The sequence below is a fragment of the Oratosquilla oratoria genome, chromosome 17 (assembly GCF_046742065.1).
Source record: "Oratosquilla oratoria isolate Oo_2021 chromosome 17, ASM4674206v1, whole genome shotgun sequence".
Taxonomy (NCBI): Eukaryota; Metazoa; Arthropoda; class Malacostraca; order Stomatopoda; family Squillidae; genus Oratosquilla; species Oratosquilla oratoria.
In genome coordinates, this window is record NC_134793.1 from 10,581,311 (window position 1) to 10,608,836 (window position 27,526).

At 42.8% G+C, this 27,526-nt stretch overlaps 1 protein-coding gene across 3 annotated transcripts in view; it reads right to left on the bottom strand.

The window, feature by feature from the left end:
- LOC143034396 (uncharacterized) overlaps nt 1-27,526 on the bottom strand; it is a 308,834-nt gene that overhangs the window by 163,820 nt on the left and 117,488 nt on the right. Inside the window, exon 1 of one of the 3 annotated variants that reach the window (XM_076200384.1) lies at nt 22,418-23,478. The exons of the other annotated variants lie outside the window; for them this stretch is intronic. Within the exon in view, the coding sequence (XP_076056499.1) occupies nt 22,418-22,463 (46 nt within the window). The 5' untranslated portion in view covers nt 22,464-23,478. Of the gene's footprint in view, nt 1-22,417; nt 23,479-27,526 lie in introns of those variants that run through there. 3 annotated transcript variants of the gene reach the window in all.

A 27,526-nucleotide genomic window follows, 5' to 3' on the forward strand; every position in this document is an offset into this window, starting at 1 on the left:
GAACAATTACATGAACTAAAAATTAAATATAAATAATTAAATTAAACCCTACAAAAATATATATTTTGATATATCCCACCTAGCAGAATAGATACTTCTAAAAATTAATAAATAATCAAAACAGAGAAATTTGGTAATAACTACATGGTAATAGAGAAAAAAAAAATCCACAGAATTGATTAAACCTGACATGCAGATAAAGTTCATTTTTCCGTGAATAATATAGCTGGGTGAACCCTACGAACGTCCTGTATCTAGATTTCTCCTATATCTACTGACCCTGTCCCTATTGTTCTAGGGTGTTGATCACTTGCTCGCCCATTCTATGCCTCTCGTCGATCTCTGTGACACCAAGAGAGAGAGGGAGAGAGAGAGAAAGAGAGAGAAGGGGTCTATTGTGTTCAGACTAGGAGCACTTGACCTGTGTACGTCTCTCTCTCTATCCATCCATCTATCTATGTCTTTTTCTGTGTGTGTGTGTGTTTGTGTGCGTTTGAATAACATAAGCATGAATACATATATGTTTGTGAATGCACACGTGAGCTGATATGAATTATATATTATATATATATATATATATATATATATATATATATATATAATGTGTGTGTATATATGCTTGTGTAAATATTCATATATATTTTCAGTCCGAATATCATCTCTTCCCTGCTAAGTGAGTTCCCCTCAACTGAATAAAATCACCTGGACTGCTGTTTAAGATATATTTCAACGTTACGTTATATATATATATATATATATATATATATATTTTTTTTTTTTTTTTCAGAAACCACCGGGAAATTGAAAAAACAGATACCGAACGTTTTCGTCTATTTAGACGAAAACGTTCGGTATCTGTTTTTTCAATTTCCCGGTGGTTTCTGCAAAAATAGTTTATCACGTGTGTTTTGTGATTTCTTTGCATATATATATATATATATATGATGTAAGCGGAATAGGAAACACAGGAGTCTTAGTCTTGAGTTTATTCCTGACTAGTTTCGCAGGTATGCGAAACTAGTCAGGAATAAACTCAAGACTAAGACTCCTGTGTTTCCTATTCCGCTTACATCAACCTGTCAGAATGTCTCAAAATATATATATATATATATATATAATACAGTATATATATATATATATATATATATACGTATATATATGTATATATATATATGTATACATATATATATATATATATATATATATGTATATGTATATATGCACGTGAAAGTGTAGAGCCTCGAGGGCCTACTGCAGAACAACCACCCTATCGACTAGAGGACAGTCCATCCTCTGTTTCACGCAACGGTTTTTTTTTTTATCCTGTTTGGTAAAGTTGTAAGACGGGAGGAAAATTTATATGAAGTGTACATATCGTGATGGAATGACTCTGGTTGTGAAAGGAACCTCAAATTAGTGTAATCAGATCGAATGGTATCGATTAATTTCCAACAATGTGATGCCCGCCGTTGCAGAGAGGGCCCCGGAAGCCTCCGGAGTGCGACTTGAACATTGTTCGAGTGTCACCTGCTGTGTATCGAACAAGGGACTTTTGTGTTAGAGGCAGGGACGCTAACCACTGCTTCATGAGGGATCATTTCTCTCTCTCTCGCTCTCTCACACACACACACACACACACACACACACACACACACACACACACACACACACACACACACACACACACACACACTCACGTGTGTACATATACAACGTGTATATGTACAGATAGGGAGATAGGAAGGATGTGGGGAGGGTACGGTAGGTGGGCTACAAATATTTGATTGAAATCCCTTTCCCTGAGTCCCGTGGGAACTTGTGGGATTAGGGAGGCGTCGGTGTACTTCGGGGATTGTGGGAGGAGCCTGGGAGCTAAGAGAGGATGGAGAGTAGAGGGATAGGGGGGGGAAAGGGATCCTTCAGGGAATGATTGACAAGATTGAGAGGAACAGAGAGAGAAAGAGAGAGAGAGAAAGAACCGTGACAGACAAAACGTGACAGAAATAGAGAGACAAAGAAAGAGGAATTGAAAAGAGGGCGTCAAAAGAAAGGAGCATCGAGACATACAGTATGTCTGTGTTTATATGTTTGACTACATAACGGGTGGTGGCGTGTGTGCGTGTGCGCGTGCGTTCATTATTTTTACTTTCCTCTCGTATAACCCCTCAATCCCCACCTTTCCCCTTTATCCCTTTACCCTCTTCTCGCCTTCCTCCTTCCCCCTCCCCATTCCCCTTTCCCCTCTTTCCCCATCCCTTCTCCCCTTACCCCCTCCTTCTCCATTTCTTCACCGTTTCCCTCTCCCTATTCCCCTTTTCCCCTTCCCCTTTCCCTTCCCTCTTCCCTTAATTTTCCCTTTCCCCTCCCCTTCCCCCTGTCTCCCTTTTCCCCTCCTTCCTTCCCTTCCCCTTCCCTCTTCCCCTCTTTTTCCATTCCCCCTTCTTCCTTTCTCCTTCCTCCATCCTTCCCCGCGTACCTCAGCCTGTCACCCCTTGACCTTTTCTCCCATCCAGAGCTTTGCTTCCAGCTGTGTACCTGAAGCCTCCCGCAGCCTCCCACGACTTCCCGCGATCCGGGACAATCCCACACGGACGTGGGGGAGGGTGGCGGGGGCGAGGGATTGGGATAAAGCCCCCCCCCACACACACACACCCCATCCCATTGCCCCACACGTAGATAGCATCTAGTGCTTCGGTCAGGGATTTACCGCAGAGGATAAGACTGAAATCAAAGACACTTCTATTTGCGCTCGATCAAGCAATGGCTTTAGCGAAGTCCTTTGTGGGTGTGCGTGCGCGCGCGCGCGCGCGTACGTGTGTGTGTGTGTGTGTGTGTGTGTGTGTGTGTGTGTGTGTGCATCGTTGTATATGTGTACTTATGTTCCTTTACCTTCCTTTCACGTACACCCACCCCCTTCCTTCCCCTCTTCCTTCTTCTTCTTCCCTCTCTCCTCATCCTCTTCCCTCCTCTTCCCATCCCTCTCATTCTCCCCTTTCTTCTCCTACTCCTCCTCATCTCCTTTCCCTTCACTTCCCTTTCACCCTCCTCTTCTTCACTTCCTCCTCTCCTCTCATCGTATCCTCTCCTTTCACTTCCCCTCCTACCCTCCAGTCTCCCTCCTCTTCTTCTCCCCTCCCCTTCCCATCCATCCTCTTCCTGCTTCCTTCTTCCTTCCCTTTCCTTGCATCCCTATCTCCCCACATTCCTTCCTCCCTCCCCTCCTGGCTCCAGTCCAATTCTCCCCTTCTCCTCCCTCTCTTCCCTCCTCCCCATCTCCCCTCCTCCCCTCCTCCTCTTCTCCCTCCTCCCCTTCTCCACTCCTCCTCTCCTTCCTCCTCCCCTCCTCCCTGGTTCCCTCCTCCCCTTGTCCCTCCTTCCTTCCTGGCTCCCCTCCAGTCTCCCCCTCCCCCCACCCTTTCCCCTCCCTCCCTCCCTCCCTCCCTCCCCCCCTCCTCTCCAATCTCCCCGGCCCGTTCAGTTCCGACGTTAGATATCGCATTTTTTTTGCCAAAGCGGCTTAGATCTTCGATATTCGTCCTCCTCTTCCTCCTCCTCCTTCTCCTTTTCCTCCTCCTTTTCCCTCTTCTCCTACTTTTTTACCCCCTTTTTCTCTCTCTTCTCCTGCTCCTTCTCCTCCTCTCCCTGTCTCACTCTTCTTTTTCTCTTTTCCCTCCTCCTTTTTCTCCATCTCCTCTTTTTGCCTCTTCTCGTGCTCCATCTCCTGTTCCTTCTAGCCCTCCTCCTATCTTCCTCTTCCTTTTCTTTCTTCTCCTCCTTCTCCTCACTCTCCCTCTCTTATTCCCTCTGTTCTTGCTCCTTCTCCTTCCCCTGTTTCCCTCTTCTTTTTATATGTTTATACACACACACACACACACACACACACACACACACACACACACACACACACACACACACACACACACACACACACACATATATATATATATATATATATATATATATATATATATATATATGTATGTATGTATAAACGTGCTGCGTTAGGTGTTGATACGACACTTCATGGCTTTCACTGTTATTGGCATTATTGATCTATCCTTTCATCCTCGTCGTCCTCCTCCTCTTCCTCCTCCTCCTCCTCCTCCTCCTCCTCCTCCTCCTCCTCGGCTTAATCACTAACAACTTCCCCAAGTTGGCTCTTCGCCTTGTAACCCGAAGATCAAAGCCGGCAGTACGCGGTGATTGTAAACTTCGAGTCTGAGCGATGCAGATTGGGAGCTTCTCATTATGTCCCCGTGTTTACCACGACGTTTCCCGACCAATTACGCTCGTTTTCATAATCTTTCGCCACCTTTTTGATCTTGTTGCTTCAAGGGTTGTGTGTGTAATGTTGTTCGCCTTGTGTCTCTTCAATGCGGATTTATTTATCTATTAATCTATTTATTTATTTATGGATTTATATATTCATTCATTTATTCACTTATTACATTTGATTGAATGTTGTATCTGTTCAACTTTGAGGTTCATAATTATTTCGAATCACGTGCTGGATCCGTTATCGACAGCTGTTATCCTCCCAAATGAGAGCTCAAACCTCGTGTAGTCCGATTTATGGGTAATATTGTGACCTTACACACCCGACCACACACACAACTATCCCCTTGCTCAAAAAAGACAGTAACGGATACCAGTATCTTTTATACTCTGAGCGGGGCGCGATCTTGGGCATACAAAATGGCAGCCCTCGACGCTAACGATTACACATCGGTAGGCACGTGTTTAAGACTAATTTAGTATTCTCCTCTTTAATACTACCGAGCGTTTCTTGAAATGAAAAATCTTGAACTGCTTGTGAAATGAGAACAATGTCGTATGCATATCTCAAGGGATTTGAATGTTCCGCCATTAATATTCAAACTTTCTTTCTGGGAGATTTCCCCCGAAGGGAGAAGGAACCGAATCCAGTTATCTATTCAACTCTTATTATTATTATTATTATTATTATTATTATTATTATTATTATTATTATTATTATCATTATTATTATTTTATATATATATATATATATATATATTATTATTATTATTATTATTGTTATTATTCCTGTCCCCTTGAGTTTCAGTAACCGGCAACGATCATCAGGGGCTTCATATATCTCTCTGGGAAGAAACGCTGGACTCTTGGTGTCCGTGGTGTGGGACAGTTTGTCCAAAGAGGAGAAGCAGGAGGGAACAGTCTACGGTTGACACACACACACACACACACACACACACACACACACACACACACACACACACACACACACACACACATATATATATATATATATTTATATATATGTATATATATATGTATATATATATATATATATATATATATATATATATATATATATATAATTTTGGCTATCGCCAGAGGGTTTTATTCATCCCAAGGAACCCCATCTCTACCTTAGATATTTAGCTCTGGTTAATGGAAAATGAATATTTATTTTTAAAAGGGACCTCTGGAAGCCAGAGGATGACTACCAAGTTATATCTTTTAATCTACGGAAATTATGCATACGAGTTTATTATGCCTTGCTGTTTATCGCTGTGCTGATTTCTCCATGTTTATCAATGAAAAGATATTTGATTTGCTTGATTTTTTTGTTCATGTATTTTATTCTACGGAAGTTATGCATACGAGTTTATTGTATCTTGATGTTTATCGCTGTGCTGATTTCTCCATGTTTATCAATGAAAAGATATTTGATTTGGTTGATTTTTTTGTTCATGTATTTTATCTTTATTCATTTATTTATTACTGTTTCTTTTTTTATCAAACTCAAATTTGGAGACATTTGGGTCAAGGTCAATGTCAAGGTCATTGCCCTCCTTTTTATGTTTGGATTTTCCTGTTATTTATCTATTTATTGATATTTCTGTTCATCTATTTAGTTTTATATTTATGTGTTTATTTATTTTTATTATTTTTCTCTTTACAACTCTCTCGAAAACTGACTGATTTGCGTGGAACTAAGAACAAGCAGAATTGAATGGAGAATGCAGCGGACACCGTGACGCAAATTATGGACGACAAAGGTATCCCGACGGAAGAAAGTGATGAGGGTGGAAATAGACTGTCAGAGAATTGATTGCGATGTCTGAGGAATAGACAAGAGACCAAACAGGGAGACAAAAGATAACGGGGGAGAGGGATGGGGAGGGGGAGGGGGTGAATAGACGAACAGATCCAATTTTGAGGTGATATGGGGAGAAGAAAAGGCGATGGACTTACGAAAAGCGTTTGAGTCAGTTGGCAGCACGGAGATGAAGAAGAAGACAAGGAAGAAAATTAGATATATAAGTCAGGCCCTGTTCACACAAGCGTTCGAGCCGCGCGTACACCGCGGTGGCACCGCATAGTCAAGGAAAACTGCGTGGCTGTGTGTGAACGCTCCCATTGACTTACATTGTAATTGAACCGCCGCGGTTGAAACTGCTAGTGTGAACATGGCCTTAATGTTTGATAAGGAAAAGAATACGAACGAAGTTGAATAGAAAAATATGAAGAATAAAGAGTGAGGCAACTTGTGCTCATCTTCGTCACGGGTTCGAGTCCCGCACTATTCTCTTATTCCCAGCACTAACTGTTACCTCCTTCCTCAAGAGTGCCTAAAGTGTGTAGACTTGTATAGGGCAAAGGTGACGGTTTCGGTCGCAGCTACTCAGCGTCTCCTGCCGTAGGCTTCTCACTTTTCACTTTAGGAATCTCAAAGGGAAGGATGGCTCTAACAAGGAGGAGGGGAGGGAAGAGGAGCCAAAGGTCCAAGGAAATAACCCCGACCCCTTGTCATACCTTAGGGGTATTGTCACTTTTCAGTGGGGAATAGCTTCGTTAGCAGATAGGATGTAGATGAATGTGTGTGTGTGGTGTGCGTGTGCGTGCGTATTTCCGTTAGTACAGAGACTGAACATAAAGTAAAAGAGAGAAATAGATACACCTTTGTATAACCCCATTTTCGTCATTGGTGTATGTGTGCGTGTTTCCAGCTAAATTACGTGTGCGGCCGATTGCATTTACTCTTGTGTGCATTTGGGTCGCAGGCGCCCGGCTGGCGACGACGTGGGCTGAGGAAGGCTCCAGCTTTGGCGACAGGAGGGAGTTCTGCAAAGGTCTCGCCCGCCGCCGCCGCCGCCGCCACTGGGGTGGCTTGGTGGAGGCTGTGGCTGGAAATGATGGATGTGGCGAGGGGGGCAGGCTCGCCGAGTTCGGCCCCCAACTCGCCGACAGGTCGGCGTCGTCGCCGGCGATGGGGTTGGGCCCCAGACGACAAGGCGCTCCCGCCAGGAAAAACGACAGTTGGAACCGTTACAAGAGTTATGACGTCATATCGTCGTAAGGAAAAGGAGGGCGACCTTTAGAGACCGTTACAGTCCCAGGAGTGAAGGAGTCATTGTTTCATAAAAATAGACGGTGGGTGTAACCGTTACAGTGACAGGTGATGGAACTGTTACACTTTTAGGAAACGTAACATAACGTGAAGTCTTCGGTGGGAATGGCGAGATTCCTGCTTTGATTTGGTTTGTGAAATTAAAGGCTAAATCCGTTACAGTTTAAACCACTGCGTCAGCTTACCTGGTAGCTGGGACGGTTAAAACTGTTAAAGTTTAAACATGGCGAAAGCTAGAACAGTTAAAGTACTTGGGGACGGTTAGAACAGTGAAAGTTTAAACATGGCGACGGTTGGAACAGTTACATTTTAAACACGACAACGGTTAAAAATGTTAGACTTTGAAAACGGAGGCGGTTAAAAAATTAACGTTGAAGTAGGATGACGGTTAAAACCGTTACAATATTAACCTCGTCATGCGCTATCGTCTAGCTAATGTTTGTTTGTTTGTTTGTTTTTTCTGCAGGAAGAGGAATGGATCAGTCTGAAAAAATGTATGTATTATTTTTTATATGGATATCAGTTTTATAAAATACGTCATCATTTCAATATAAGATACCTTTTGAAAAAGAAAAAGAAATATCTGTGTGGAAAAATAAATGAATAAAGAAATAGATCAAATAAAATAGAATAAATAAATAGATGACCTGTTAAATAGATTATGGGCTGAATATGAACTGAATAAAATCAACTGAAGGTAGACAAGATAAAATATGATACATTCTGAGAAGAGACCTTTTGGTTTATAACAAACTTGGATGAAAAGAGAGAGAGAGAGGGAAGTAAACCCTGGCTCTCTCAACTGAATAAAATCACCCCCTCTCTCTCTCTCTCTCTCTCTCTCCCTCCCCCTCCCCCTCCCCCTCCCGACAAATTGCCCTCCCCTACCGTCCTCCCACCTCTCCTGTCAGAATAATTTGACAAAGCTAGAATTGTTTCCCAGTTGGTCTTTTCCCTTTTCTCTCTCTCTCTCTCTCTCCCCCTCTCCCCCGCCCTCCATATCTCTCTCTCTCTCTCTCTCTCTCTCTCTCTCCTCCCTCTCTCCCTTTCTCTCTCTGTCTCTCTCCTCTTTTTCATCTGGTTTTTCACTAAATCAAAGAAGACTAGATTTATGTTAAGTTAGTATCGTGCACCCTAAGCCGGGGAAGTGAACCCGATGGGAAAGAATTCTATACTTGCGTGTGTCTATCCTCCCCCGCCATCTCTCCCTCTCATCCGCAGCCGCCGACTCAGAAAAGAGTCTTGTTGCCGCTGCACGCTATTCACGACCTTAATCCGGTGTGTCATTAAACCTACAATTGCGTATCTCAATCGACTCAAGTCTTTTGGTCGTTATGGTGCCCGTTGGTTGAAAGTGACATCTCCTTTAACCTATTTATGACAGCGGCCAATTTATATATATATATATATATATATATATTTTTCATTTTATTTTAGGAGGAGGTACAAAAATATGTACCAATATCTATAAGGCTCATCACGGTAAAAAAAAAAAAAAAAAAAAAAAAAAAAAAAAAAAAAAAAAAAAAAAAAAAAAAAAAAAAAAAAAAAAAAAAAAAAAAAAAAAATGAACGTCTCCGTTATGACGTCATCTCGTCATCGATATGACGTCATATCATCGGCCCTTACAAACAGAATCACTAGAAAATAGAATCTAACTTCATTGACTATAGGGATAAAAATCGCTGGTATATTTGATAGAAAAATCAGTATTCTTAATTCTTTTAAAGCCATCTTTAAAATTTAAATGTTCTAACCGCCATCTTGTTTAAAATTCAACTATTCTAACCGTCATCATGTTTAAACTTTAAATGTTCTAACCGTCGCCATGTTTGAAATTGAACAGTTCTAACCGTCACCGTGTTTAAGCTAATTTTTCTAACCGTGGCCACGTTTAAATTTCAACGGTTTTAATCATCACCATATTTAATATTCAAATGTTCTAACCGTCAAAATTGAACGATTTTAACCGTCACCAAGTTTAAAAATTAAATGTTCTAACATAAGGTCTGGCGAAAGGTTTTGAAAATACGGAACTAAAATCTTTTGAGATCTCGGTCGGTCGTTTCTTCTCACCTTATCCACGCTTGGGGTTCTTTTTCAACATGAACGAAATTAGTTTGGCCCCAGCCATAATAGAATATATAAAGTGTGCCACAACCCCCCCTCCCCGATAAAACCAGAACCACCTCTTAGCCCGTGGCCTTTGCTACTAAGGGGAGCCAAGTTCTGACTACAAAGGGGGAACGTGGAAGCAAAATGTAACTAACTACTAATGGAGAATGTGGGACTAAGGGCGAACTGCTAAAAGGGGAACGAGAATACAAAGGCTACGAGTAACTACTAAGGGAGAATGTTCAGCTTAAGGCTAACTACTAAGAGAGGTCGTGGAACTAAGGCCTAGCTTCTAAGCGGGAACGTGGAGGCAAAGGCTAACTACTAAGGGAGAATGGAACTAAGGGCGAACTACTAAGAGGGGAACGAGAATACAAAGGCTAATTACTAAGGGAGAATGTGGAGCTTAGGGCTAACTACTAAGAGAGGTCGTGGAACTAAGGGCTTATTACAAAGGAAGAACGAGGAGACAAAGGCTAACTACCAGGAGGGAAAGAGGTACTAAGGGGGAACATGAATCTAAGGTCAGTCTGTTAACGGGGAACAAGAAAAAGACAAAGTCTACTAAGTCTACAAACTACTAAGGGGTAGTTACTAAGGGGCAGTGTGGAAATACAGTTTACCTACTACAAGGGAATGTAGTACTAAGGGCTAATTATAACTCAGAGGAAATGAGCTGTTAATTACTAAGGGAGAAAATGGAGCCAAGGGCCCACTACAAAGGGCGAACATGGAGCTAAGGGCTTACTACTAAGGGTGAAGGAGGAGACAAGGGCAAAGCACTAAGGGGGGAACGTGGAACGAAGGGTTAAATGCTAAGGGTTAACGTAGAAGTAAGGGTTATCTACTAAGGGCAAACGGGGAGCCAAGGGCTACCTTTGTAATTGAGAAGTTCAAGTGGATCAAGGGCTTGAGCAAGGGTGGTGCAGACAAGGTCATCATAACAAGACAACAGGGCAGGACTCGCAGTAATGGATTTAACTTGGACAAAATTAGATTTAAGAAGGAAATAGGAAAGAATCTGGTTTACCCATAGAGTGGTTAACGAATGGAATAGACGTAGTAACCATGTAGTAGTGAGCGCTGAAACTATCGGTTGTTTTAAGGGAAGATTAGATGATTTTATGGATGGGTATGATACCTGGTAATGGAGATGGAACTGCCTAGTGTAGGCCATATGGTCTTTTGCAGGCTCCATCTTTCTTTCGTTCTCACTGGAAGCCCCAGTGAACGCAAGAGGGTGGGGGGGGAAGGTTGTCCCTCCTCCTGAAGGAGTGAGAGAGTGAGAGGAGGAAGAGATTCATATAAAGAACTCACTAGTAGCCGCGCCGAAACAGTGGGATGAGGGTGGTAAGGGACATGGAACTACCTAGTGTAGGCCTTAGGGTCTCTTGCAGTCTCCTCCAGTCTTAGATTCTCATGTAAATCCATACCCCAGCAGGAGTCTGCCACGTCCTTGAAGGAGGGTGATGGGGGGAGGGGGGAGAGGCACAGACGCCTTTTTTAGGTTGAACATAACGCCAGGGAGAATATAAAAGAAATAAAAAAAACAACGCTAGAGGGAGAAAAAAAAAAAGAACGTAAAAATAAAATAAAATAGAATCATACAGTATAACATACCTCCCCCCCTCAGGAGCAGTGGAGTTAAGCTACCAACCCAAAGGGTAATTCTTACATCTGTTATCTCACTGAACACGCCACGCGTGGCTTGCTCCTGTCCTCTTTAAGGACAGAACCTAGTTAATGTCCTCTTTAAGGACAAAAATAATCAATCTCTTTTTAAGGACAAAATGTATTCTATGTACTTTTCAAGGACAGCATCACATTATTGTGTCCGCTTTAAAAACAAAACCTATTTAATGTCCTCTTTAAGGACAACAAAATCTGTTTTATGGACAAGATATATTCTATGACCTTTTCAAGGACAGGATAACATTATCAGTGGCGTAATCCAGTCCTTTTTGGTATAAATAAGCCACTCAAGATCCTCTCGTTTTTAGGACGTATCAGGAGTTATTCCTGTGAAGATCCTGTCCTTTTAAAGGACAGACCCAGCCCACCCGTGGCTGCCCTGTTCTCTTTAGGACAGAACCAAGCCAGTCGTGGCGAGGCCTTGTCCTCTTTAAGGACAGAACCAAGCCACTCGTTGTTTGATCCTGTCCTCTTTAAGGACAACGTCCGGCCGCTCGCGGGGCTTTTTCTGAGTGCTATTAAGCACTCGTTGATATTCCTCATTCATTGAACTCCTCCTTTTCCTCCTCCTCCTCCTCTTCATTCTCCTCCTCCTCTTCATTCTCCTCCTCTTCCTCCTTCTCCTCTTCCTCCTCCTCCTTTTCCCCTCCTCCTCCTCCTTTCCCCCTCCTCCTTCTCCTTTTCCCCTCCTCCTCCTCCTTCTCTTCCTCCTCCTCCTCTTCTTCCTCTTTTCTTTTTCCTCCTTTTATTCTCTCCCTTCCTCCACCTTCTCATTCTCCTCTTTTTTCTTTTTCTTTTCTTCCTCCTTTCTCCTCCTAATCTGCCCTGCTCTTCCTCCTCCTCTTCCTCCTGTTTTTTTTTTATTCTTTTCCTCCTCTCTTTCTCTTTCCTCCCATCCCTCTTTTTTCCTCTTTCCCTCCTTATTCTCCTCTTTCTCCTCACCCCCTCCTCCTCCTCCTCTTCCTCCTCTTCCTTCTCTTCCTCCTTCGCATCCTCCTCCTCTTCTTCCTCTTCTCTTTGTCCCTTTTCCTCCTCCTCATTCTCCTCTTTTTCTTTTCCTTTTCTTCCTCCTTTCTCCTATTCTCCCTCTCCTCCTCCTCCTCTTCCTTCTGCTTTTCATTCTCTTCCTCCTCTCTTTCTCTTTCCCCCCACACCTCCTTTTTCATCTTTCTCTCCTTATTCTCGTCTTCCTGCTCCTCCCCTCCTCCTCCTCCCCCTTCTCATCCGCCGTCCTCTCCTTATCCTCCTCCTTCTCCTTATTAGTCTCCTCTTATCATTCCTCCTTTTCGCTTTCCTCCTCCGCCTCCTTTTCCCTCTTACTCTCCTTTCTTTACTCACTCTACTCCAGGAAGCGGTGCATTAGCGCCAGAAATAAAGCTAACAGCGCACTAGGTTTCATTGCTAGGACGGTTACGAATAGAAATGCAGAGGTAATTATCAAACTCTATCTAGCGTTAGTTAGAGCCATCCTTGACTATGCGGTACAGTTTTGGTCTCCGTCCTACAGAATGGACATCAATTCACTAGAATCAGTACAGGGAAGAATGACCAAAATGATACATGGGCTCAGACATTTACCTTACGAAGAGAGACTAAGGCACCTTAACTTTCACATTTTGGAAAGACATAGAGTGCGGGGTGATCTAACTGAGGTGTTCAAATGGATCAAAAGCTTTAACAAGAGTGACGCAAACAAGGTCATCATATTGAGACAACAGGGCAGGACTCGCAGTAATGAATTTAAATAAGACAATTTTAGATTTAAGAAGGAAATAGGCAAGAACTGTAATAGGGTGGTCAACGAATGGAATAGACTTAGTAACCATGTAGTGAGCTGTGAAACTATCGGTTGTTTTAAGAAACGGTTAGGCAACTTTATGGATGGAGATGACAGGTGGTAATGGACACGGAACTGCCTAGTGTAAGCCTTATGGTCTCTTGCAGTCTCCTTCATTCTTATGTTCTTCTCTTTCTCTCCCTCCTCCTCCTCCTCTCACCCTAATTATCATCCTCATACTACTTTTCCTTTTTGCCCGCCTATCACCCCTCTTCCTCTTCCTCTTCCTCTTCCTCCTTCTGTTCCATCTTCCTCCCCTTCCTTCCCTTATAAGACATCCTTTAATGACTTCGTTCCTGTTGAATCATCCTAGGATCCTTGACCAGGACTTGTTTAGATTTCTAGATGACGTCTTCCTCTGGGTAGCATGTTCTGGTTGCCGCTAGACGATTTTATTCATCTGGAAGGGGTCGACGTCACTTCATCTGGGAGAAATCGACGTCACTTCAGCTGGAAGGGGTCCAGGTCACTTCATCTGGAAGGGGTCGACGTCACTTCAGCTGGAAGGGGTCGACGTCACTTCAGCTGGAAGGGGTCGACGTCACTTCAGCTGGAAGGGGTCGACGTCACTTCAGCTGGAAGGGGTCGACGTCACTTCAGCTGGAAGGGGTCGACGTCACTTCAGCTGGAAGGGGTCGACGTCACTTCAGCTGGAAGGGTTCGACGTCACTTCAGCTGGGAGGGGCCGACGTCACTTCAGCTAAGGGGTCACCAGGTCACTTCAGGGATGATCAGTGGACCTAACCCTGGTCGGACCACACCAATAACAAGAAGCTCAGGCCCTAATCTCAACAGAAAAACAAGCAGAAACCCTCGTAAGCTCCCCCCCTTTCCTTTCCCTTTCCTTTCCCTTCATTTCCCTTTCATTTCCCTTTTCATTTCAACATTTGCTCATCTACAAATCCCCGACTACAATTACTTAATTCTAAATGAGTTAAGGAAAAGAAAATAATAAAATAAACTAATAGTCATAATAGTAATGATATTGATGATAACAGTAATAATAGCAATGATAGACTAGGACCGAAACAGCCATGTATGGACCAATAGGTCTCTTGATGTTTGTTGGCCCCTGTAATTCCATATAAATTCTTTCCCTTCCCTTCCCTTTCCCTTTCTCTTCCCTTTCCATTCCTTTCCCTTTCTCTTCCCTTTCCCTTCCCTTTTTCTTTCCATACTCTTCCCTTTTCATTCCCTTCCCTTTCTCTACCCTTCATTTCCTTTCCTCTTTTATTCCTCTTTCCCTTCATTTTCTCTTCCCTGTCCCTTCCCTTTCCATTCTCTTTCCTCTGCTTTTAATTCATTTTGATATTCCTTTCCATTCCCTTCTTTCCCTTCCCCTTCATTTCCCTTTCTCTTCCTTTTCATTTTCCCTTTTCCTTTCCTTTTCCCTACCCCTTTCTCTTACCCTTTCCCTTCCCAATTCCTTTCCTTTTCCCTTCTCTTTCCTGTCCCTTTCCATTTCCTTCCCTTTCCCTTCCCTTTTCATTTTCATTGTCTTCCTTTTCCCTTCCCTTTCCCTTTCCTTTCCCTTCCCTTTCCCTTCCCTTTCCCTCCCCCTTCCCTTTCCTTTCCTTTCCCTTTCATTTCCCTTTCTCTTCTCTTCCCTTCAGTTCCATCTCCTTCCTTTTCTTTCCCCTTCCTTTTCCATGCCCTTCCCTTTTCCTCCCCTTTCCTTTCCTTTACTTTCCCTTTTCTCTTATTTTTCTTTCTATTTCCTTTCCCTTTCCTTTCCCTGCCCTTTCCCTTTCCCTCTCCTTTCCCTTTCCCTCTCCTTTCCCTTTCCGTTCTTTTCCCTTTCCCTTCCCATTCTCTTTCCCTTTCCGTTCCCTTCCCTTTCCCTTTTCCTTTCCCTTCCCTTCCCTTTCCCTTTCCCTTTCCCTTCCCATTCTTTTCCCTTCCCTTCCATTCCCTTTCCCTTTCCTATCCTTTCCCTTTCCGTTCAGTTCCCTTTCCTTTTCCCTTCCCTACCCTTTCCCTTCCCTCTGCCTTCCCTTTCTCTTCCCTTTCACTTCCCTTTCTCTTCTTTGCCTATCTTATTTTCCTTCATCTGTCCCTTTTCTCGCCAAAGTTAAAAAAATGTGTGTATATATATATATATATTTATATATATATATATATATATATATATATATATCATTAAAAGTGATGGCTAGTTGTGCATTAAGTATTTTCTTAAAGGTATTTTCCATATACCTTATTATGGATTTGTGTTCCTTAGAAAGGAAATTTATGACTTGGCTGTATGTAGTCATATTAGCTAGATCGCGATTTCGGGTAGCTATAGGGATGTTCTTTCTTATCAGGATGAGCTTAATTAACATACCTGTCTATAAACTCCTCTGCAGAAGGTAAATCAGCAGATTTTGCTTCCCCAGACACATCAAGATGATGTTTTCTATGGCTATTCTTGAATCTGTGAAGCCATCCATCTGAGAACTGGCACAATTCTCCAATTGACATCTTTTCAGCAAAATCTTTGGCTTTTTCTTGCAGCATTGAGTCTGATATATCTGTGCCTTCAGACATTTTAAGACAAAACCACTCGTACAACACGATGTCCAGCATTTCCACATGTTTATGTTGTAGTGTGGCAATTATCTGCAGCTTTAGGTGTGTCACTCAACTTCACAAACTCTCTTAGCTTCTTGGATTGGGCCTTGATATTGTAGATGGTAGACAACCCAATGCCATATTCTTCCGTTAGTATTTTTCTATTTTCACCTTTCTCCAATCTTCTGCATATGTCCACCTTTTGCTTAAGTGAAAGCACCACACGTTTCCTCTTCTCAACCTTGGGCATGATGAAATAGAGTTGGCTAACACGTGCACGGAGGTGGCTAACACGTGGCGGGAGAAGTGAATGGGACTGAGAAGCCCTGGTGGCGGCAGGAGCAACTACAACCATGCACAGGAATTTGAAATATGCACGGGAAATTTAGATTTATTATTATTATTTGATATACGTCTGTCTTTATCACAAATTTTAGATTTTTGTGAAAGATATGCCGGTTATTTGAAATGCCGTATACTAGAAGGCCGGATATGAGGGCTTTTACTGTATATATATATATATATATATATATATATAATATGAACATTTTTAGAAGCTCTGCCAAGGGATTCGAACCCTGACCTGTGCGTGCATAATCTTGAAGTAAAGACGCTAGCGAGTGGGCTAGCTACGTGCGATAGTTCAAAAGGACTGTACAAGTCCCCGACCACACATCACGTAGTTGCAGAAGACGTAGTCTCATTTTCATCCAATCCCTATATTAGGCGAGCCCTCCGAGAAGTTGTGTATGTTTAAGACAGAACATTTTTAGAAGCTCTGCCAAGGGATTCGAACCCTGATCTGTGCGTGCATAATCACGAAGTCAAGACAGTAGCGACTGAGCTACGTGCGATGGTTCAAAAGGACTGTACAAGTTCCCGACAACACATCACGTAGTTGCAGAAGACGTACTGTCATTTTCATCCAGTCCCTATATTAGGCGAGCCCTCCGACAAGTTGTGTATGTTTAAGACAGATTGAACATTTTTAGAAGCTCTGCCAATAGATTCGAACCCTGACCTGTGCGTGCATAATCACGAAGTCAAGACGCTAGCGACTGAACTACGTGCGATGGTTCAAAAGGACTGTACAAGTCCCCGACCACACATCACGTAGTTGCAGAAGACGTAGTCTTATTTTCATCAAATCCCTATATTAGGCGAGCCCTCCGACAACTTGTGTATGGTAAGTGTTGTACAAATACTTTCCCGCGTTCGTATATTTACCAATTGTACTATCATAGTGGAGATGGGTTGAACGCAAAATTTCGTGTATGTGTAACTCGAGCATACAAATATATAAGAAAAGTTGCGCTCAACTTATATCTCTCTTGATGGAGCAATCAGTTAAGTCACTACAGCACTTGTCGCGCGCTAGCCGAGTTCGAGTCCTTGCCGTACCGAATTTCAATTTTTGCATGTTAGCCTCCACTGGTCTCCCGATGTTGATGGCTTAGAATTAAAGTGTACTGTGGTTTATAATATATATATATATATATATATATATATATATATATATATATATATATATATATATATATATATATATATATATATGATTTATATGCAATGCATAATGGTTAATCTAACTAAATGATTGCTTTTGTTGGTTTTCTAGAACGTATCTTTACAAGATGGTGATGAAGTACTTATGAGGATGCAAGGTTCTCGACACTTTCTGGCGTTGTGTAGGAAACTGAGTATTTGAAAACCAAAACGTACATGGGTTGGTGGCCTTGTATACTAGAGGAGGGATACGGATACATTGTGGAGACGCGGGGAGGCAAGTATCCCTAGAGAGAGAAAGAGGAGAGTATGACCCAGATAACATACCAGTCTAATTTACCCAACCCCTCTGTGCAACTACGGATACCAGAGTGGCAGTATACCAGTGTAGTAGAACAGTGTTGGCACGTTATCAGTATGGTCGAGGTGATGGAGCACTGGTTTCAGACTCCATTTACAAGTAGAGGAACCACTCCAAGACGCCATCAGCCACCACCCTCCACTTCTTCGTACCAACTATAATGACCTCACTAATCCCCCCATAGGATGCTTCGCATTCTAATGAATAGGCCGGTAGTCCTGCATTGGTCCCTCAGTTCTGCATGCTTTCACCTTCATTTGTTACTTTTCACAAATGCATATTCTTGAAGAGGCTTCAAGATGACCATCGACAAATAATGTGTATTTTGGAAAATGTACTAGTATACAAGAAAAATTAAGATCTGCCTTCGTATACCCCTTAAAAATGTATGGATATATGTATATATACGTACACACATACACACACACTCACGCACAAACACACACACACACACACACACACACACACACACACACACACACACACACACACACACACACACACACACACACACACACACACACACATATATATATATATATATATATATATTTATATATATATATACAGTATATATATATATATATATATATATATGTATACATATATATATACACACACACACACACATATATATATATATATATATATATATATATATATATATATATATATATATATATATGTGTGTGTGTGTGTGTGTGTGTGTGTGTGTGTGTGTGTATTTATACATACATACATACATACATACATATACCAAGGCTTTTTCCCCCTTACAAGGGAGGTGGCCAAAATGGAAAAGGCATAAAATCATTCCCACCCATTCCATCCCTGAATACAACTCCACACCCCTCCACCCTCCCTCATATCTTAGCACCTCCCGGATGACGGATCATCCCTGCACCTTGTCCACTGCCCTGAGTCAGAAGCAGTGTCGCAAGACACAGCACATCCACAGCAAGGCCGCTTCATTAAATCTGTGACCCCCCCCCTCTCCGTCCCCCCATGCATAAAAGGAGAAAACGGGGAGAAATCCCTTCGGGCTGAGTCAAATTTTGCTCACACATACTACCTCACCCCCCATCCACCCGCCCATTCCACCTCATGCATCACAACATCATCCATATACAACCATTCTCCATTCACCCCTGTCTTCTGTCCTCTCCCGTCCTTCCTCAACAGACATTCCCCTCTTCCCCAAAGCCCCCTTCACCCCATCCATCCACCTCATCCTAGGACGTCCCCTCATGTTCACTCCCTCCACATCTGCCTTCCATACCTCTTTTACTAGTCTTTCTTCACTCATTCTTTCCATGTGTCCAAACCATCGTAATACTCTTTCATCAACCCTATCTCCCAACTCCCTTTCCACCCCTGTTCTCCTCCTCACCTCCTCATTTCTCACTCTATCTAGCCTAGTAACCCCTATCATACTTATCAGACACCTCATCTCAAACACATTCAAACTCCTTCTCTCTTCCTCTCATATGTTCCAAGTTTCTGCCCCATACAGTTTCTTTTGCACAATCACTCTTTCATACAGTCTCCCCTTAGCATCCATTCCCAAATGTCTATTCCTCATTACACTTTTTAATCCACCAAGGCATTTACTCGCTTCTCTCAATCTACATTCTACCTCCACCTTCACTCCACCTTTTCCTGCCACATTTGCACCCAAGTATCTAAAACTATCCACTTCCTCCAGTCGCTCTCCCTTAATGCTCACTTCCAGTCCATTGCCACTTTCACCCCTTGTACATCTCATCACCTTACTTTTACCCACATTTATCTTTAGCTTTCTTCTATCACATACTCTCCCAAACTCTGTCACTAACTTCCTCAATCCCTCCTCCGATCCTGCCACAAGCGCAGTGTCGTCCGCAAACAACAGCTGGCTCACCTCCCACTTTTCTCCATTTTCTTTAACCATCTCCAATCCCTGACCCACTACCCTTGCATTTACCTCTCGCACTACCCCATCCATGTATAAGTTGAACAGCCAGGGCGACATAACGGATCCTTGACGAAGTCCCACCTTTACCTCGAACCATTCACTCTCTCCATTTCTAATCCTGACACAAGCTCTACTACTCTCATAAAAACTCTTGACAGCTCCTAGAAGCTTTCCTCCTATCCCATATATCTGCATAACCTCCCACAGTGCCTTTCTGTCTACCCTATCGTAAGCCATTTCCAGGTCCATAAAAGCCAAAAAAACATCCTTTCCCTTTCCTATAGCTTTCTCACATATTTGTCTTACCACAAAGATCTGATCTACACAATCTCTACCCGTCCTAAATCCACACTGTTCCTCACCAATTACTCCCTCTGTTCCTCTCCGAATCCTCTCAAACAAGATCCTACCATAAGCCTTCCCAACTACACTTAACAAGCTAATCCCTCTGAAACTACTACATTCACACTTGTCCCCTTTTCCCTTGTAAAGTGGAACTATACAGGCACTCCTCCAGTCCTCCGGCACTCTACCCTCTCTCCAGAAAACATTAAATAACCTCACCAGCCAGTCCACCATCACTGTACCTCCTTTTTTTTTTAGACATTCTGCATGGCATCCATCCAGACCAGGTGCCTTACCTGCTTTCATCATCTTAACAACTGCCTTCACTTCATCCTTCCTTATTTCTCCTCCATTTTCCTCACTCATCACGGTCATTTTCTTAGCATTTCCCACTGCAACTATCTTTCCCTCCCTATCCTCCTTCACATTTAGCAACTCCCTAAAATACTCTGCCCATCTTCCCCCTACTGCCTTCTCTTCCATTATCATCTCTCCATCTGCACCTTTTACCTTTTCTTCTCTACTTGATTCGCCTCCTCTTCCTCTCTTAATTTCTTTCCAAAACATCTTTTTATTACTTTCAAAATTTTCTGTCATACTCTTACCCTACTTCACATCTGCTCTCCTCTTTGCCTCCTTTACCTTTTGCTTTACTTCTCTTTTCTTTTCTTTGTACCTCTCATATGACTCCCTCGTCCTATTTTGTAACCAATCTGTGAAAGCTCGCTTCTTTTCTTCTACAACCTTCTTTGTTTCCTCATCCCACCATTCACTACCCTTCCATCTATTTTCTCCTGTCCTTCCTGTTCCACAGACCATCCTTGCACACTTTGTGACTCCCTCCTTGAACCATCCCCATTCCTCCTCCACACCTAGCTCCACTCTATCCTTCACTCCCTCCCACTCCTCCTTCAGCTTCTTCTTGTACTCCTTCTCCTTTTCCTTTTCCTTTAAAGAGTTCACTCTAAGCACCTCCCTACCTTTTGTCCCTTTCCTCTTTCCCCATCTATCCTCCACTCTCAACTTACCTTCCACCAAAAAATTATCTGATATTCCCCCACCCTCTCCCCTTAGCACATGTACATCCTTAACTCTTCCTATCATAATCCTATTTACCACTACATAATCCATTAGCGCTCTATCTACCACCCTTCCCTCCACCACCCTCTCCCATGTGTACTTATGCTTGACTTTCTTCCGAAACACTGTATTTGCTATCACCAACTCTCTTTCTAGACACATCTCCACCATCAACTCTCCACTACGATTCTTTCCTGGAACTCCACATTTCACAACCACTCCCTCAATTGGACCATTTCCTACCCTAGCATTAAGGTCTCCCAGTACCATTACATTGACATTTCTCCCTAAATTCTCTATGCACTCATTTAAATCTATCCAAAAGGCCTCCCTTTCTTCTACACTCTTCTCACTGCCAGGCCCATATGCACTTACAAAGACCCACATCTCCTTTCCCAGTTTCACCTTCATCCACATTATCCTTGAGGAAACCTCCTTCCACTCCACTACACGTTTACCTATCTCTTCACTTACTAGAATAGCCACCCCTTCCTTCCCTCGCCCTCTCTTCACTCCTGATAACCTCCCACTTACACTGACCCTTCCCTTTCAACTTAGTTTCACTCAAAGCCAACACATCCATCTTTCTTCTCACAAACATACTACCTATCCCTTCCCTTTTACTCTCATCTGTACCACATTCACGGACATTAAAAGACCCAAACCTTAGGGTGCTGGTCGGGAAACTCTCAGACCCTCTTATGCCTTTACTTTTTCGTTTAGGAATGTCCCCTGTGGGGCTACAAGAGGAAGGATGCCTAGTCCCACTCCCCGTCCCTTTCTTCTCGCCTCTTATGATCCAAGTGGAAATACTTGGTGGCAGTATTCTTTTCCCCCACCACAGGGAATTCCTCCACCACAGAAAATGAATACTCAGAGAAATGGTACAGGACAGCAGCAAGGGATTGGGGGACAGCATAACGGAGGGACAGTCGTAGTATTTATATATATATATATATATATATATATATATATATATATATACATATATGTATATATATATACATATATATATTTATATATATATATTATGTATGATATATATATATATATATATATATATATATGTATATATATATATATATATATATATATATATATATACATATATATATATAAGTATGTATATGAATCTGTACAGTCTTCCCTTCTCCCCTAATGTTCTACGCCCCTGTTCCTTCCCTACTTTTGTATATAAACACCCTTGTATCTGTCTTACTTTGAAGATGTAATGTACGAAAGTACTTACTGTCTGCAAGTTTCTCTTCTTCCGTGGTGATGTTGCATAATTCGTTTCACGGTGATGTGAAATCCTGCATATATATGTATATATATATATATATATATATATATATATATATATATATGTATATATATATATATTATAATATGTGTGGGTGTGGGTGTGGGTGTATGTGTGTGTGTGTTTGTGTGTATGTGTGTGTGTGAGTGCGGGTGTGCGTATCCGTAACATGTTCATAAATCGTCTACCATTACACTACTTATATTTACATATAAAGGTCAACCACAAGATCTATCTCGTGGAGACAACGGTGCCCCTTAGTGAGCATTGCTTACCTTGTCTGGCCTTTTTGTTGGTGAGAGAGTGAAAGAAGGCAGTCATCGTGGCGGTGGGGGAGAAGGGCGAGTTCGGCTTGCGATGGCTATAAGGTTGATTTACTCGACAGATAACACCGCACTTTGGCACAATTGGCTTTAGATTCTCAACAACCAATTTAGATAAATATGTATATGTATATATATATGTATATATATGTACGGGGCTATATAAATATATGTGTATATCTATATCTTTCTATACACATATGCATATATATATATGGATTTCATAACGAGGGGTATCAACTATTTAGGGTTGAACATTTGCAAGTTGAAAGATTGACATGGTTTTTTGACCGATTTGAATTGACGGGTTGAAAGTGGATCATTGAATGAAGTTGACGAGGTGTAATAGATATTTCTTCTTATTTTATTTATTTATATTTTTTCAGATTACGAGAATGAGGCTTGAACAATTTCTTAAATGTAACAGTGAGTATTATTATTATTATTTTTGAGTAGAATAGATAATTTTCTACACTTGGCTGATTGACTGACTGACTGGCTAGAAATTGGCTGCTGACACTTGGCTTTTGGCTATCTAGAACCACGGTCAGACGCAGTCCTCTTCGTCAGCACCGTCATCATTATCATCATCATCATCATCATCCTCTTCTTCATCATCATCATCACCATCTTCATCTACTCTGTACCCATCAACATCACTGTACGAATAATCATCATCATCTTTGTCATCGTCAGTATTAACCTCGTCATCGTCGTCATCATCGTCGTCATTTCTCCCTCCTTGTGACTAAAGCCTCATCATCATTATCTTCATCATCATCGTCTCCTTGATCGCCTTAGTGGTAGTATTCATTGTGTGATGATTTGTCACTCCCTCTTGGCCGACGTTCTCATCATTCTCCAAGTAAACATCACTAACATCCTCCTATCTTTGACCTGAAAGTATCATCACATGTATCATTACATCATCGCAAATGAAAATGGTGACGGGAGGGTGGGGAGGCCCCTCATTGTTCTTGGCGCCGCATTCTTTTTCTCACTCTTTGTTGTCGACACGAACATCCAGCTTCATTTCGTGACGTCAAAGCTCTTTGTCTTTTATTTCAGTGACGTCATATATCTTTTATTACACGTTTTGTGTCCCGTGACGTCACTGCTGGGACACACTCGGTGTCAACGTCTGTGCGGGAATGATTGTCTATTCTTCGTTAAAGAACTACAACAACCATGTGGGGGTCTTCTGATATTGAGTCCTTCAACCATAAGGGCTTTTCAGTGGTAAACATTACCATCACCACCACTTTTGGACCTCCGTCGGAGCTCCTTCACCAAAGGACCACAAAGCCATGTGGGACTCTTACGATATCATGTTCTTTAACCAGAAGGTCTCGCCAGTGGTAAACATTACTATCACCACCACTTCTCCACCTCGGCTCTTACACCAGAGAACCACAAATCTGTATTGGATTCTCACCGAATCCGCTGCGTTTTTTTGACTTAGGTAAACATTACCTTAACCACTGCATTTTGTTATCATCACAACTATCTTCATCTTTGTGATAACGATGGTGAAGATGATTTTATGGTTACCAAGTGTTTCACTCTATCGGCTTTAATCGAATGCATTTACCTTGACAATAGTATAACAATAACAATCAATAAACTTCCAGATTAATTATTTTTCTAGTTTAGCATCATCATCATCATCATCATTATCATCATCACAGTGACGACAATAGACAACTACTATATTTTCGTAATCATCATCCTTCTTATATTCCTCGTCTTCCTCCTCCGTCTTATCATCATCATCATCATCATCATCATCACGCCATCATCACACGCAGCATCACTGGCAACGCATACTTTCCTTGGTCGCGTGACCTATTAGAACCTTTAATGACGTCAAATTCACACGTGGTACTTTCAGTTTAATGATCGATAGTGCCAACTACCCCCCCCCTTCCCTATCCAATCAGCCCCTTGAGTTACTACCACCCAAAGGGGGCTTGAGGTAATATTGATAATAACTAAAGTATTTTCGATAATAGTCATGTTTGGTCGACATTGAAGATAATTTTATATGTTGAGTGGTTGGTTGGCACTGAAACTCGGTGAGATGTCAAGAGTTACAAGAATGACACGTCAATGGTTTGGTCTCTTGATTATCACTAACATCGCTTGGGGCATTAGTAACCTGACCTGACAGGTCACAAGCGGTGACGTCATCAAACTAGTACCATTGACCCGGCGGCACTTGTCACTAACCACCACTGACGCTTTTGCCACTGTCACCACTATATAGATAGATCACTGAACTGGATCTAATATTTTTTTCCGTTGTTGCATCCACCCCCTTCGACACTCTTATCTGTTATCACCAGTGACAAGGTGATGATGCTGACGGGAGGAGAAGAGGGTTGTCTCAACAAGGAGGTATTTTGTGTTGAATTATGGTATCAATTCCGGAGAGTTTTGTAAACTGTACACCACGATCTCCACTCAAGAAGACAACAATTTGAAAATTATTTTCAGTCCTCTGCGGCCGAAACGGAGGAAGGAGGAGGGAGGTGGGAAGGGACAGAGGGGAAGAAGGAATGAGAAGGAAGGAAGGAGGAAGGGAGAAGGGAGGAGAAGGAAGGGAGGACAGTGGGTAGGAAGAGGAAAGAAGGGAGGAAAAGGTGGGGAGGAGGAAGAGGTGAAAGAGGAACGGAGGAGATAGAGGGTGTGTGGCAGTGATTAACAAGAAATGAAAAAAAAAGAGAAAGGAGGAGGAATGGAACAAAGAAGAGAGAGGGAGAGAGAGAGAGGAAAGGAAGTTGAGATAAAGGGTGGGAGGTAAGGGAAGGGGATGAAGGGGAAAGGGAATAGAAGAAAGGAGGGTATGGGGGAGTGAGAGAGACGAAGGGAAAGGGAGGGAGAGGGGAATCTGGAGAAATTGGGGGAATGGAAGAACGATTGAAAAAAGAAGAGAGAAAAAGGTGATGAGTAAGAGAGGAAAAGGAGGAGAGGAAGAGGAAGACAAGAATGAAGTTAAATATGAAGATGAGGATAAAGATAACGATAAGAAGGAAGACAAAGAAAAAATGAAAAAGGAAGAGTAATCAAGGATCTAGAGAAACAATATGGTAGAGAAAGAGAGAGAGAGAGAGAGAGAGAGAGAGCGAGCAGCAAGTGTACCCAATAAATACTACTTCCAATACTATTGATACGCAGAGGACAATTCCATTACTACTGGTAATAGTAACAATAGTAATAGTAACATTACCAAAACGAGTCTGAAGAAGATAATGATACTAGTAGCGCACGTGGTATCAGTAGTAGTGGAAGTAGTGGAAATAACACAAGTAGTACTGTAAGTAGTAATGGCGGTGCTACACATAGTACTAGTAGTTGTACTACTATTACTACTATAACTAGTAGTGGCGGCAATAGTAGTGGTTCTGGGGTAGTCGTGATCGTAGTTATGGTAGTGGTAGAGGTAGTTGCAGCTGAGGTAGTAGTGGTGGTAGTTGCTGTACTTGAAACAAGCCTGTATTGGATTACAGCAGAGGGGAAATGAAGAGGGGAAGGAGGCCAAAGAAAGTGAAAATAGAGAAAAGGGGAAGAGGGGAGATTGTATAGAGAGGGGAAGGGAGGGGAGGGGAGGGAAAGAGGGAGGTAAAAATCATAAGGGGAGATATGAGGAAAGAGAGAAAAATGGGGAGAAGGGATGGGGGAACAATAACATGGGGAGGGGAGAGAGGAGGAGGAAGAGTAAAAGGCAAGGAGGAGGAGGAGAAGGAGAAAAATGAAGAGAAGGGAAAGGAGTGTAATCGGGAATAGGTACATGAGGAAGAAGAGAGGAGAGGATAGAGGAAGAGGAGAAAGGCTGGGTGGAGAAAGAATGGAAAGAGTTCGAAAGCGATAAATGAAACAATTTAAAGAGAAAAAGAAAAGACGAAGAAAAAGGAATTAGAGTGAATAAAACAGACAAATAAAAATAAAAGCTGAGAGAGAGGAGGAGGAGGAAGAGGAGGGGGTAAGGGGTCGTTGGGAATAAAGGAGGGAGGAAGAGGTGAGGGAAGAATGAAGAGGGAATGAGGGAGGAAGAGGGGAACGGTGCTGGAGTGACTGGAACACGTAAATAAAAGGGAGAGAAAGAGAAAAAAAGAGAGGAATGAGGAAGAGAAGGAGGGGGTAAGGGGTATAGAGGAAGAGAGGAGGGAGGAAGAGGTGAGGGAGGAATGAAGGAGAAATGAAGGAGGAAGAGGAGAATGGTGTTGGAGGTAGGCGGAAGCTCGGAGCGGTAAGGGAACACCTTCACACGGGGCCAGTCGGCGCTACACTGCGGATCCGACCTCTAACGACACACACACACACACACGTAGGTACACACGCACGCACACCCGCGCGCGCACACATATATACACGTTATGCGTGAGAACTCGCACACATAATTCGTCTTTCTAAGGTTTACATACAAGCAATGTTGAAGTTAACTTAAGGATTAAGAGATGATTATACATTTTCATAAACACACACACACACACACACACACACACACACACACACACACACACACACACACACACACACACACACACACACACACACATGCGATTAGATACGTACATGCAAACACGCACGGACATAAGCGCGCACACACAAACATAAACAGAATGGTGTGCGCGCGCGTGCGCGTTCGGCACTGGACTGACTCGACAGCGGCCCTCCAGGTCCGCAGCAGCAGCAGCAGCCGACTCCAGCTGACAGCACTCGCGGGAGGAGGAGGAGGAGGAACTGGAGCAGGAGGAGGAGGAGGGAGAAGAGGGAGGAGAAAGAGCAGGAGCGGGAGGGAGAGGAAGAGGGTGAAAAGGAGGAGGGAAAGGGAGGGGTGGAGGAGAAGAGGGAGGAGGAGGAGGTAGAGGAAGGGGGTGAAAAGGATGAGGGAAAAGGAGAGGGAATGGGGGAAAGGAGGGAGGAGGGGGAACTGGAGGAGGAGGGAGAGGAAAAGGGTGAAAAGGAGGAGCAGAAGAGAGAGGATGGGGGTGAGAAGGAGGAGGGATGGGGAAAGGAGAAGGGGTGGAGGAGGAAGAAGAGGACGAGGAGGAAGGGGAC